The sequence below is a fragment of the Hemibagrus wyckioides genome, unplaced genomic scaffold (genome assembly GCF_019097595.1).
Source record: "Hemibagrus wyckioides isolate EC202008001 unplaced genomic scaffold, SWU_Hwy_1.0 Contig10, whole genome shotgun sequence".
Classification (NCBI taxonomy): Eukaryota; Metazoa; Chordata; class Actinopteri; order Siluriformes; family Bagridae; genus Hemibagrus; species Hemibagrus wyckioides.
Genome location: NW_026690770.1, coordinates 392,611 through 405,134, shown reverse-complemented (window position 1 = coordinate 405,134; position 12,524 = coordinate 392,611). Strand labels below are relative to the sequence as shown.

The 12,524-nt window shown below is 38.0% G+C and overlaps 1 protein-coding gene across 1 annotated transcript; it reads right to left on the bottom strand.

Annotated features, from left to right (window-relative positions):
* Positions 1-3,810: 3,810 nt before the first annotated feature.
* On the bottom strand, positions 3,811-8,461 carry LOC131349731 (uncharacterized). Its single transcript, XM_058385305.1, has 7 exons — positions 8,386-8,461; positions 5,227-5,296; positions 5,053-5,139; positions 4,849-4,944; positions 4,645-4,725; positions 4,409-4,507; positions 3,811-4,307 (listed from the first exon to the last, which is right to left on the bottom strand). Exons 1-7 carry the CDS (start codon positions 8,436-8,438, stop codon positions 4,167-4,169), a joined length of 627 nt encoding a protein of 208 aa, XP_058241288.1. The 5' UTR covers positions 8,439-8,461; the 3' UTR covers positions 3,811-4,166.
* Positions 8,462-12,524: the final 4,063 nt, after the last annotated feature.

The following is a 12,524-nucleotide window of genomic DNA, read 5'->3' as shown; positions in this document are numbered from 1 at the left end:
AAACAGCTGGCCCAGAGGACTCTGAGGAAGCTGTGAAGACAGCTGCCTCAGAGGGAACTGTGGAAGCTGTGGAGACAGCTTCCTCGGTGGAAACTGTGGAAGTAGTGGAGACACCGGTCTCAGAGGGACATGTGGAAGCAGTGGAGACAACGGCCTCAGATGACAGGGTGGAAGCTACTGAGACAGCTGCCCCAGAGGAAACTCTGGAAGCCGTGGAGACAGCTGTCCGTAAGGACACAGCTGTTGACACAAGTGTCTCAGAAATCAGAGTTCCAGCTCCACTTCAGGTCCGAAACACAACAAAAAGCAAACACACAACAATAACAATATTCTGCATGCTAAATATTACATGTTAAAGATAGTGTATGATTATGTTTCTGATATTGATTCATATTTAAATGGATCATTACATCACATCACAGTGAACACAGGAAATAAAATGAATTTCTGACTTCTGTCTTCAAGAGGACTTTTAGAGATGGAAACCGGAAGAGAAAGAAGAAGAATAAGAGGAAGAATTTATAAACCCCATCATTCTTCTTCTTTTTATTATTACTATTATTGTTATTTTTTTATTCCTCTTCTTATTGTTATATTGTTATATTATTGTTATTATTATATTTTTAATTCTTATTCGTATTATTCTTATTCTTATTCTTAATATTAAACCTTTATTGTAATTCACTTCATTATTCACTGACATTATTGTAAATAATAATCACTTACACTGACATTATTGTAAATAATATTAGACCTGATTTTATTTTACCTCATTTGTATTTTCATTAAATTTTCAAAATCAACTTTGTGTATGTTTATTTATTTCCAAGAACATTTAAATCTACTACTATAATCATCTAATAAATCTTATAATCTAATAAAAATAAAATAAAAATATACTAGTGAGGATAGACGGATAGACGGACAGATACTAGTGAGGATAGATGGATAGACAGACAGATACTCGTGTGAGTATAGATGGATGGATGGATAGACGGACGGACGGACTTTATTGATCCCATAAGGGAATTTTTGTGTTACAGCAGGCGGTTTCTTTATCAGCATTACTGTAGTCCCCCAATCAAACATATACACAAAGCCGAAATAAAATGAATTAAGATCAATTTAGCAATAAAAGAAATATACAATGACTTTTAACGCATAATAAATATTTCAGAAATATACTAGAACACTATGTCAAAATACCATACTACACTATTCCATACTACACCCACTATTATACTGTATTAAAGTATACTATACTTCACTGCTACACTACAATACAATATAACACTAAACTATACTTAAATAATAATGATGAAAACTTTTTTAATCGTTTTTTTAAGCATTTTAATCTATCATTGCTGAACACTTTTGTCTCAGCAACATTTACTTCTACCAAAACCAGAGGGTTCATAGCAGATCTTGTTTATAAATATAAAATATGAATAAAATAAAATAAAATAGATACTGCACTATATTACGATATAATATTCTACGCTATACTTTACCACACTATACTACACTATACTATATAACACTATAGTACACTTCTATACCACATAGCACCTTACCACATAGCACCATAGCATATCATATATATATATATATATATAATGAGAGAGAGAGAGAGAGATAGATGAGAGATAGATATAGATAGATATAGCTTTGATGCCTTGGTCCACCTTGTCCATCAGTGTATCATGCTTGTGTGTTTTACTGTGTTCAGTCACTTTCTCTAACAGGACTTCATCCTTAACCTTTGGGTCTTGCAAGTATGACTTTGTGTCAGCTCATATAGTGTCACCCTGGAGACCAGGGACATGATTTGGAGCTCTGCAACATATTTTAGTCCGGACTCAGCTCTTTCTAAAGCAAAAAGGGTTTGCTGCATCAGGTCCATGGCTAGCACCAAAAACAGAATTGGTGCTTCCCTTGGCTCCTAAACAGCATGAGTGAGGGAGTGGTACAGCTCTTTGGTATCCTTCTCAATGTAATGAGTCCATAATATCTGTCTGAGGGTTAAACACATATGGTTCTGTAACTGCCTGATCATTTTTTACTTTTATTTTAATGAACTCATTATTTATTTTAATGTCAGGCTTGTATATTTTAAGGTTGCAACATTCACAACTACTAAAGTTAACAATTCAGTTCCTGCTGAAAGACTAGAAGACATGTTGCATTCAGGTATGCTTGTTAAATGGACCATCATCGTTCAGCTGGACGTTCTGCTGCCAAAAGTAAAGCTGTTGAAGCCAAGCACTATATTTAAGTTTGATTTGGGGATACATTTGCTGTGAGCAAATGCCCTTGAAAGTGAAGAAAATGTAATAGAAAACATTATTAGATTTTTTATAATTACAGCAACACTGTGGTACGGGGGTGGGATGGTTCCTCAAGACCTCAGACCTGCTGTAATGAAAATTGCAGAAAGTGAAAAAGTGTTTATCTGAGAGCTTTTAAGTTAATTTAGTATGAGATGTATAGAAAGGGAAAGGAAAGACTTATACCTTTTTACAGATACACAATTCATTTGGGAATTACTTTTCTTTTGCCTTTAGATGAGGTGAATTCTAAGGAATAAGATAGCTACTTGGAGATAGATGGATAGATAGATGGATGGATAGATGGATAGATAGATGGATGGATGGATAGATAGATGGATAGATAGAGTTTTAGATGGAATTATTGGTTTGGTTATGGATGTGGTTTAAGAAATATGAGCAAATGGGTTGATTATTCCACCCACTCCGGATTCTGTTTTAATTTCAATGAGCAGTAACTGCTGGCTGGAGAATATCCATTACGTTAAACATGGATACTTACATGGATTACATGTCACAAACATTTCCTTTTTATGATCTGAGTAAGAGTTTCTTCCACATAATACAGAAGTGATTGTTGCCCCTGGTTTTATTTCTTCAGGGTTTGGACTGCACTGTAAGATGAAGACTCCTCCTTAGCATGACATGCCAACTAATCAATCTGTACAGATTACAGAGTATTACACAGATTATAAAGTATTACACAAACTAAACAGTAGAGGTGTATCTAAAGGGCAGGCCAGGAAGTTGGGGTGTCAGGCAATGAGGGTGCGGCTGCAGTACCAATTAGATCTGTGAAAATCAATGTCAAACATTTTGAACACAAAATCACACAAACCTATAATTTAATTTAATTCACATTTCAATGTATTTTGTGTGATTAATGTAGCAGGTGATGAATTATACTTTGTAGTATATATTTTTCTGCTTTGGCAATGAGGGAGAGTGAGAGAGAGATAGAGCATTTAACTTACATGGCTGTAGAGAAGACAGGAAAGGATGGGAACAGAAAGAGACTTGTGTTTACCACTGAGTCAAAAATCATGATCAGTAGACTGACCCCTACTCTGGTCAGCATGATACCTCATGTAGAAGGGGTGGGGAACAGCTTGGCACTAAGCAAAGGGAGGGTTGAAGGCTTTATCCTATTATTTACATTACTATGATTACTTAAATAAATATTTATATTTGTTCCTATTAGAGCCTCATTCTGATTATTTTTAGTCATCAGTATATGTATAAAATTTTCCTTTAAACACAAACAGAATGTTTCACTCATATACAGATCATTTTTAAAGAATTTCACAACTTTTAAATGGTTTACTAAAACGTGGAAAAATAACAAATAACATTATAGCATATGTGTATATGACATTACGTATATAACAGAAAGACAGAAACACAATGGCAGAAAAGAAAGGATCTCCACATTGAAGTGATAAATCGAGATGAAGGTAATATCATAAAATGGTAAAGTATATAATCATTATACAAATAAGTTTATTCATAAACAATTCTATTTATCTATATATTATCTATAATAATAACTTATGGGAATAGGGGGAGAGGGATAGGAACAGAGGGACTGATTAAAAAGGGATAGATTAATAAGGGAAGAATGATCTTAAGGGCTAAGCCCTTCTTCAGGTCCTGGGGTTCACTGTACAAACCTGTAAAAAAGGAGAAGAGATTTTTAAAATATTAATTTAATCAAAAATAGAAATAAAATTAATTCATACTTACATGTGGAGTCTGAGCAATGTAGGAAAAAGAAGTGAGAGAAAAGAACATGAAATGAAGTGGAAGAAAAGATGAAGTGGGTAAGGGGAAAGACATTGCTCAGAGCTCCTCCAAAATGTCCATCATCAGCTGGACGTGCAGCTTGAGGAGTCGCTGAACTGTGGTGGCTAAGGCTGCTGGGTCACTGGTCAGCTCCAGAGGCTGAGTGAACAGTACTTCAACAAGCTCTGTAAGGTAATCCTATTGACAAATGACACACACATCCAACATAGTGTCACTGAGTTTAAGATACAATCCCGAGAATTTGTGTATCGTGGCATCAGAAGATATTCAACACTTACAATAAGCACTGTGAAGTACAGCTCTGCTGCAGGCTCCCACACGTCCACGTCCCACATGCTGAAGAGCGCAAGCAGGCGCTCCAAGAATCCTCCCTTAAACTTTTGGAAAGAAAGACAAGCTTCATTAATGCCATGTCTTATCAGGTTTTAAAAATATGGAAAAAGGAAAAGGGGATCAAATAGACCATGTTCTGAAACTCAAACATTGCCTAGAAATCTCCTGATAAGACACTTACTGGCTGAGGTTTTGAGCCATTTATAAAGCAGCCGAAGAGAATCAGCTCATAAAAAACATCCAGGAAGTTGTAGTGGTGATCCTGCACAGAGCAGAAAAATTACAAAAATAAATTAGCTTTACATATTGGACTCCTGTTTTCTTTATTAGCAAAATCTGTTATGTTTAAACATCTGCCATTTCACACAGGCGTTTGTTAGCTTACACAGGAGCTGAGGTCTGCTTTAATCGATTCCTGATTGGAAGACGTCCTCAGGAATCGAATCAGGGCCTCGTAGGCCAACAGCACACCAACTACATCCTGTTCAAACAAACAAAAAAATCTCTGTAACTAACTTTGGCTATGACTGAGTAACTGAAAGGATTTTCATCACAAAAATCAAACAGTCTTTCATCATTCTGAAGTCACCTGGTTGTTAGCTGCTGCCAGTCGCATGACAATCCTTTTTCCCACCACGAACAAGAAGTCCTGGTTGTGGATGCTGGCAAGCAGAGTCTGAATATAAGACAGCACACAATATACATTAAAGAAGAGTGGACTTTACCTGCGCAATAACAGCAGCTGAAGAAAGGTTTTACTCACAGCGAATGCCTCACGGAGAGCGGGCACCTTCAGGCCGATGTCAGTCACCCCTCTTTCTGAAAGATGGCAGCTAAGAAAGAAGAGATGTAACTCTCTAAAACCTCCTGCCCCTGTCCACCACCCAAATCTATACAAATATTATACTGTGTAATTATTAAAACTGAGTTCATCAAGCTAACTAGCTTTATACTCACTATGATATTGTGTAAATAAAATGATTAGTGAAGTTCTCTAGGTAGATAACATACACCTGTAACCAAGCTCTTTAGGAGAGCTGATTAATCAGTAGTCTACTGATTAGACTTTTTAATTTTTCACTTTTTAATAATGAATATTATATTGTAGAAATAAATGAAATTCTCCTTGTTCAAGCTCATCAACTCGGTTCAGGATTTTAGTGTCATTTAAACCAACAGCCAAGTTCGCTAGCAGCTTAACTAACATTAGGCTAAACATTATATTTATATTATATTTACCAATTAATTTTGTAATAATTACAACAAATAGACAGGTTCTCTAGAGCTTGAGAATATGATAAGCTGTAGATATGATTAGTCCAACTATTACAGTGTCATTTAAATCGGTAAAAATTGGCTAAAGTCTGTTAGCGCTCTAGCTGGAGAATCACAAGGCAAAGTATGATTTAGTGTAAAACCAGGTTAACAACGACCGCCATCAGCGCCATTGACCTACAGGGTGCTGGTGGAAATTGGGCTACTGTTGGTCGAAGAAGTAGAGGAGGGAGGAGAGTGTGCAGACAGAGAGAGAAGAGGAAAGGTAAGAGTGTAGGACTGAGATTAGGAACTCTGAATGTTGGCACTATGACAGGGAAAGGTAGAGATCTGGCTGATATGATGGACAGAAGGAAGGTGGATATACTGTGTGTACAGGAGACCAGGTGGAAGGGTAGCAAGGCTCGTAGTATAGGAGCAGGATTTTATGGTATGGATAGTAAGAGAAATGGGGTAGGTGTGATCCTGAAGGAGGAGTTTGTGAGGAATGTTCTGGAGGTGAAGAGAGTGTCAGACAGGGTGATGAGTCTGAAGTTAGAGATTGAAGGGGTGATGCTGAATGTTGTTAGTGGTTATGCCCCACAGGTAGGTTGTGAGTTAGAGGAGAAAGAGAGATTCTGGAGTGAATTAGATGAGGTGATAGAGACTATTCCCACGGGTGAGAGAGTGGTGATAGGAGCAGATTTTAATGGACATGTTGGTGAGGGGAACACAGGTGATGAGGAGGTGATGGGCAAGTTTGGAGTTAAGGAAAGGAACCTTGGAGGACAGATGGTAGTGGACTTTGCTAGGAGGATGGACATGGCTGTGGTTAACACTTATTTTCAGAAGAGGGAGGAGCATAGAGTGACTTACAGGAGTGGAGGTAGGAGCACACAGGTAGACTACATCCTATGTAGAAGAGGCAATCTGAAAGAGATTAGTGACTGTAAAGTGGTAGTGGGAGAGAGTGTAGCCAGACAGCATAGGATGGTGGTGTGTAGGACGACTTTGAAGGTCTGTAAGAAGAGGTCAAAGATAGAGACAGAGAAGAAAACCAAGTGGTGGAAGCTGAAAAAGGAGGAATGTTGTGAGGAATTTAGACAGAAGTTGAGGCAGGCTCTGGGTGGTCAGGTAGTGCTGCCAGATGACTGGGAAACTACAGCAGAAGTGATCAGGGAGACAGGAAGAAAGGTGCTGGGTGTGTCATCTGGAAGGAGGAAGGAAGATAAGGAGACTTGGTGGTGGAATGAGGAAGTTCAGGATAGTATTCAGAGGAAGAGGTTAGCCAAGAAGAAGTGGGACATGGACAGGACTGAAGAGAATAGACAGGAATACAAGGAGTTACAGCGCAAAGTGAAGAGGGAGGTGTTTAAGGCCAAGCAGAAGGCGTATGACGAGTTGTACACTAGGTTAGACACTAGAGATGGAGAGAAGGACTTGTACAGGTTAGCTAGGCAGAGGATTCGAGATGGGGAGGATGTGCAGCAAGTTAGAGTTATTAAGGATAGAGATGGAAAGGTGCTCACAAGTGAGGAGAGTGTACGGAGGAGATGGAAGGAGTACTTTGAAGAACTGATGAATAAGGAAAATGAGAGGGAACAAAGAGTTGAAGGGGTGAACTCTGTGTAACAGAAAGTAGATAAGATTAGAAAGGATGCAGTCAGGAATGCTTTGAAGAGGATGAAAAGTGGAAAGGCAGTTGGTCCTGACGACATTCCGGTGGAGGTCTAGAAGTGTCTAGGAGAGGCAGCAGTGGAATTTTAACTTTGTTACTGTTGTTTAACAGGGTTTTAGAGAGTGAGAAGATGCCTGAGGAATGGAGAAGGGTATTAGTGCCGATCTTTAAGAATAAGGATGATGTGCAGAGTTGCAGCAACTATAGGGGGATAAAGTTGATGAGCCATACAAGGATCTATGGGAAAGAGTAGTGGAAGCTAGGTTAAGGAAGGTAGTGGAAATTTGTGAGCAGCAGTATGGCTTCATGCTCTTTGGGAGTGACAAAGTTGGACAGGATTAGGAATGAGTACATCAGAGGGACAGCTCATGTTGGACGTTTGGGGGACAAAGTTAGAGAGGCCAGGTTAAGATGGTTTGGACATGTCCAGAGGAGGGAGAGTGAGTATATTGGTAGGAGAATGTTGGACATGGCGCTGCCAGGCAGGAGGAAAAGAGGAAGGCCAAAGAGGAGGTATATGGATGTAATAAATGAGGATATGAAGCTAGTGGGTGTAAGTGTTGAGGATGCAGAAGATAGGGATAGGTGGAGAGAGATGATTCGCTGTGGCGACCCCTGAAGGGTAAAGCCGAAAGAAGAAGTTAATGTTTATAATTGCGCTACCACAGTTTAGTGACGTCATGTTCCGGGAAAACTTAAGTTGTGTGGTTGGTGTCGGTCACAGCGGTGAGAGACTGCTGGTTTTGTTCCGGAAATTATTCAATTACAAATTAAGCACTATATATATATATTCTACCTATCTACCTACCTATATATATGTATTCTACCTAATCTGGGGCATGAAGAGCTAATGGTGAGTGTTAGAGGAGCTAAACACGCAGCGCTAGCATGAGCATGTGAACTGAGTGCGCCATAGATTGGAAGGAAAACGGAACATCCACCAAAATATCCCCTTCTCAAATTTCAGACTCATCACCTATGTCAACTTACTTCACATCCAGTACAGTAGGTGGCGATAATGATCCTAAGGAGTTATTCACCATTAAACAAGAGAAGAAGAAGCAGTTCGACTCTCTGCTTGTCTGTCCATCAGTACCCAAAAGTAAAAAAAGAAAAATATATATATATTTAGCTGCACCCCGAAACTGGAATGCCCGCAAACCACACATCAAGATAATAATTGAACTAACAAGTCAACACCAACAGAAAGTTTCAGTCAGCAGGACCAAGCTAGCTATTGGCATTAGCGATTAGCATTAGCTGCTAGAGCTAACGCGATTGGCGCGTAGAATATGTCATTTATTCATTAGCAATGTTACAAAAAGGCATCAAAGCGCGTGACATTAGACATCATTCTCACAAACTCCCGACTGGTTTTCATGACAAGTATCTAGACAACAATATCAAGTGTGGTGTCATTTCTTGTTAGCATATTAGCCACAGCTACGAGCTAAAGGTGAACATGCTATACACTCACCGGGCTTTCGGCAAGAAAAGTAGCCCAATATCTCGTACGGCTTCCAATAAGTTGTGGTTAATTCATTTTAATTCAAAACCAATTCTTTTTCCAATACCACTTATCAATTATTTGTGCCAATCACAGGCTTAGTAATGGCACAGACCAAGCTAGCGATTAGCATTAGCGATTAGCTGCTAACGCGATTGGCGTATAAAATATGCTATTTATTCATTAGCAATGTTACAAAAAGGCACCAAAGCGCGTGACATTAGACATCATTCTCACAAACTCCCGACTGGTTTTCATGACAAGTATCTAGACGACAATTTTATAATATATATAATAATTATAATAATATTAATCCTCAATATTCTTAAATGGAGGCTTGTGCTCTAGTCATCTCTTAATTTTGGACAAACAAAATTTACATTAGTCCACCCTCACAGGTTTTTTTGTTTATTAACATTTCACATGCTGAAAGTCTGAATTTGTCAAATGTCAGATTCATTCAATCACCGCAAAACAAAAGACTTGAAGAAACCAACTCGGGTAAAACAACAAATTCTGGGACCACATTAATAATCTGGGATTTTTCTTCAACTGCACTTTTTCCTATTTAAAATATAGAAAGTAAACAATAGTTAATTTAAGATTCTGTACTCTTTCTAGGTGTCTATTTAAAGGTCAGATTTTCCTCATGTCTGATCTTTTTTACTGAAGCATGTGTTCAAGTGACACACTGATGCATTTGATCTAAAATGACTTGTAAGGTTTTGCATAAACTTGTGGTGTCCATGCAGCTCACATGCACACACTCATTTAAAGCAAAAAAGGCAACATGCTAAATGCTAGAAACTCAGAAAGCATAAATTTCAAAGATTTGACTTCAGGTTGTTGTCAAATAATATAATCTGTAAAACAAATTAATGTATTAAATAAAAAAAAATGGCATTTGGACCCCACTATATATATTATGGCCTTAGCAAGGCTATAAGGTGTCCACCTTTTATATATTTCTTTTCTGTTTTGTACATCCCTTATTTTGAAGGCTAGTGTATTAATTTAAGTGTGTTCATTTTTGACAGAAATGGCCTCAATGTGTCTTAAAATGTCCTTGTTTTGTCTGTGCAGGCAACATTTATAACTGATTCCAGGTGTTTTGAGGAAATGCATCTCAAGCTCTGACATACTGCTGTGTCTAAAATTGATTTTTAAGACACTAATGTACATGGAAGTTGCTGGACAAAGCTCAGTCTGATGGTGTGCTTTTAGATCATTTGTGGCATATCTTGCTTCTTGTCATAGATAAATGTGAACTGTCTGAAAATGGAAAAATCGTGTTGGCAGTAGGACTAAAGGGCAACTGTAAGCAAACATTTTGATCAGTGGAGTTGAAATAAAGCTTATCTAACAGTTAGAACAGCTGTCCTGTGTTGTAATTATTTTATTGTTCATATTCTTATTATTAACATGAGTTAATCATAGTGGACTTTATACTGGACAATGGCAGCACACAGAGCGCTTACTCTAAATAAATTATGTTCATTAATATTTTTGTATGATATGGTGATGGAGTTCTAATTGAAACACTACAAACTAAAATATTTATGCTGTATTATTGGAGTACATGCCCACAAAATAAACAGCACACAGGTGATATTTCAGGAGTTTGGTGTCTGTAAACAGCTGTCTGTAGTTTTAACTCAGATCAGATCAAATCACTTTATTGTCACATCACAATCCACACATGTAGAAGTGAGTGAAATTCTTGAGTACAGCTCCAGACATTGCAGTAGAATATGTAATGTACAAATTTAAATACTTCTATATATAGTCTGTAATCAGCCTGTACAGTCTAAATTGCAATCTAAACATATACTTGGATAAACAGTATGGTAATGACATATGATACATTATTATAGAGTATACACAGTAGACATGGCACAGTATATTACAGTGTGATCATGTATAACAGTGCAGTGTGTGTTACAGTGTGATCATGTATAACAGTGCAGTGTGTGTTACAGTGTGATCATGTATAACAGTGCAGTGTGTGTTACAGTGTGATCATGTATAACAGTGCAGTGTGTGTTACAGTGTGATCATGTATAACAGTGCAGTGTGTGTCACAGTGTGATCATGTATAACAGTGCAGTGTGTGTTACAGTGTGATCATGTATAACAGTGCAGTGTGTGTTACAGTGTGATCATGTATAACAGTGCAGTGTGTGTTACAGTGTGATCATGTATAACAGTGCAGTGTGTGTTACAGTGTGATCATGTATAACAGTGCAGTGTGTGTTACAGTGTGATCATGTATAACAGTGCAGTGTGTTAGTGTGATCATGTATAACAGTGCAGTGTGTGTTAGTGTGATCATGTATAACAGTGCAGTGTGTTACAGTGTGATCATGTATAACAGTGCAGTGTGTTACAGTGTGATCATGTATAACAGTGCAGTGTGTGTTACAGTGTGATCATGTATAACAGTGCAGTGTGTGTTAGTGTGATCATGTATAACAGTGCAGTGTGTGTTAGTGTGATCATGTATAACAGTGCAGTGTGTGTTACAGTGTGATCATGTATAACAGTGCAGTGTGTGTTACAGTGTGATCATGTATAACAGTGCAGTGTGTGTTACAGTGTGATCATGTATAACAGTGCAGTGTGTGTTACAGTGTGATCATGTATAACAGTGCAGTGTGTTACAGTGTGATCATGTATAACAGTGCAGTGTGTGTTACAGTGTGATCATGTATAACAGTGCAGTGTGTGTTAGTGTGATCATGTATAACAGTGCAGTGTGTGTTAGTGTGATCATGTATAACAGTGCAGTGTGTGTTACAGTGTGATCATGTATAACAGTGCAGTGTGTGTTACAGTGTGATCATGTATAACAGTGCAGTGTGTGTTACAGTGTGATCATGTATAACAGTGCAGTGTGTGTTACAGTGTGATCATGTATAACAGTGCAGTGTGTGTTACAGTGTGATCATGTATAACAGTGCAGTGTGTGTTACAGTGTGATCATGTATAACAGTGCAGTGTGTGTTACAGTGTGATCATGTATAACATGTGCATATGATTGCAACAGAGCATAGAAATAGAAATCACATTCATTTAACTAAGTTTGTGTGTAATAATCGGGAGACTTCACTGGAAGCGGGGACCAAACCCAGATCTCTGTGATAGTCGCGAACTCCCGCACACAGTGTAACAGACCCACATGCTGAACAATTAAAGCGTTGCTTTATTAACATGAATCAAACAAAACTAACACAACACATGGGACAAATAGAACATGATTAACAAAATACATGGAGAACATGGAAATCTAGTGTTAGAATTTTTGTGTTCACTCTGAGAAAATTCCTGAGTCGCGCTGAATTCAGGGAAGAGATGCTAAAGAACTACGCAGAGACAGTGATTAAATAGCAGAACTCTTTGAAATTTAATGAGATGAACAGGGAGTATTTATACAGAAGAAAGGTATAATCTTCATTATTATCTATAGGTAAACAAAAGACGTCAGCAGAATCAGACGTGGTGGTTGACGTGTTCACTGGAAATTTTGCGAGTTTACTACGACAAGGCCTATCTAAGATACAGAAGACTGTCACTGAGTGTCTGTGTTCAGCACATGTTGTCCAAACGGAACAGAAAGAACTTC

Coding starts and splice junctions, on each gene's coding strand:
- LOC131349731 (XM_058385305.1), bottom strand. CDS start 8,438: ATGGTGAATAACTCCTTAGGATCATTATCGCCACCTACTGTACTGGAT. Junction 5,297..8,385: donor CCTACTGTACTGGATGTGAA/GTAAGTTGACAT, acceptor CTTCTTTCTTAG/CTGCCATCTTTCAGAAAGAG. Junction 4,945..5,052: donor TGGCAGCAGCTAACAACCAG/GTGACTTCAGAA, acceptor TTGTTTGAACAG/GATGTAGTTGGTGTGCTGTT.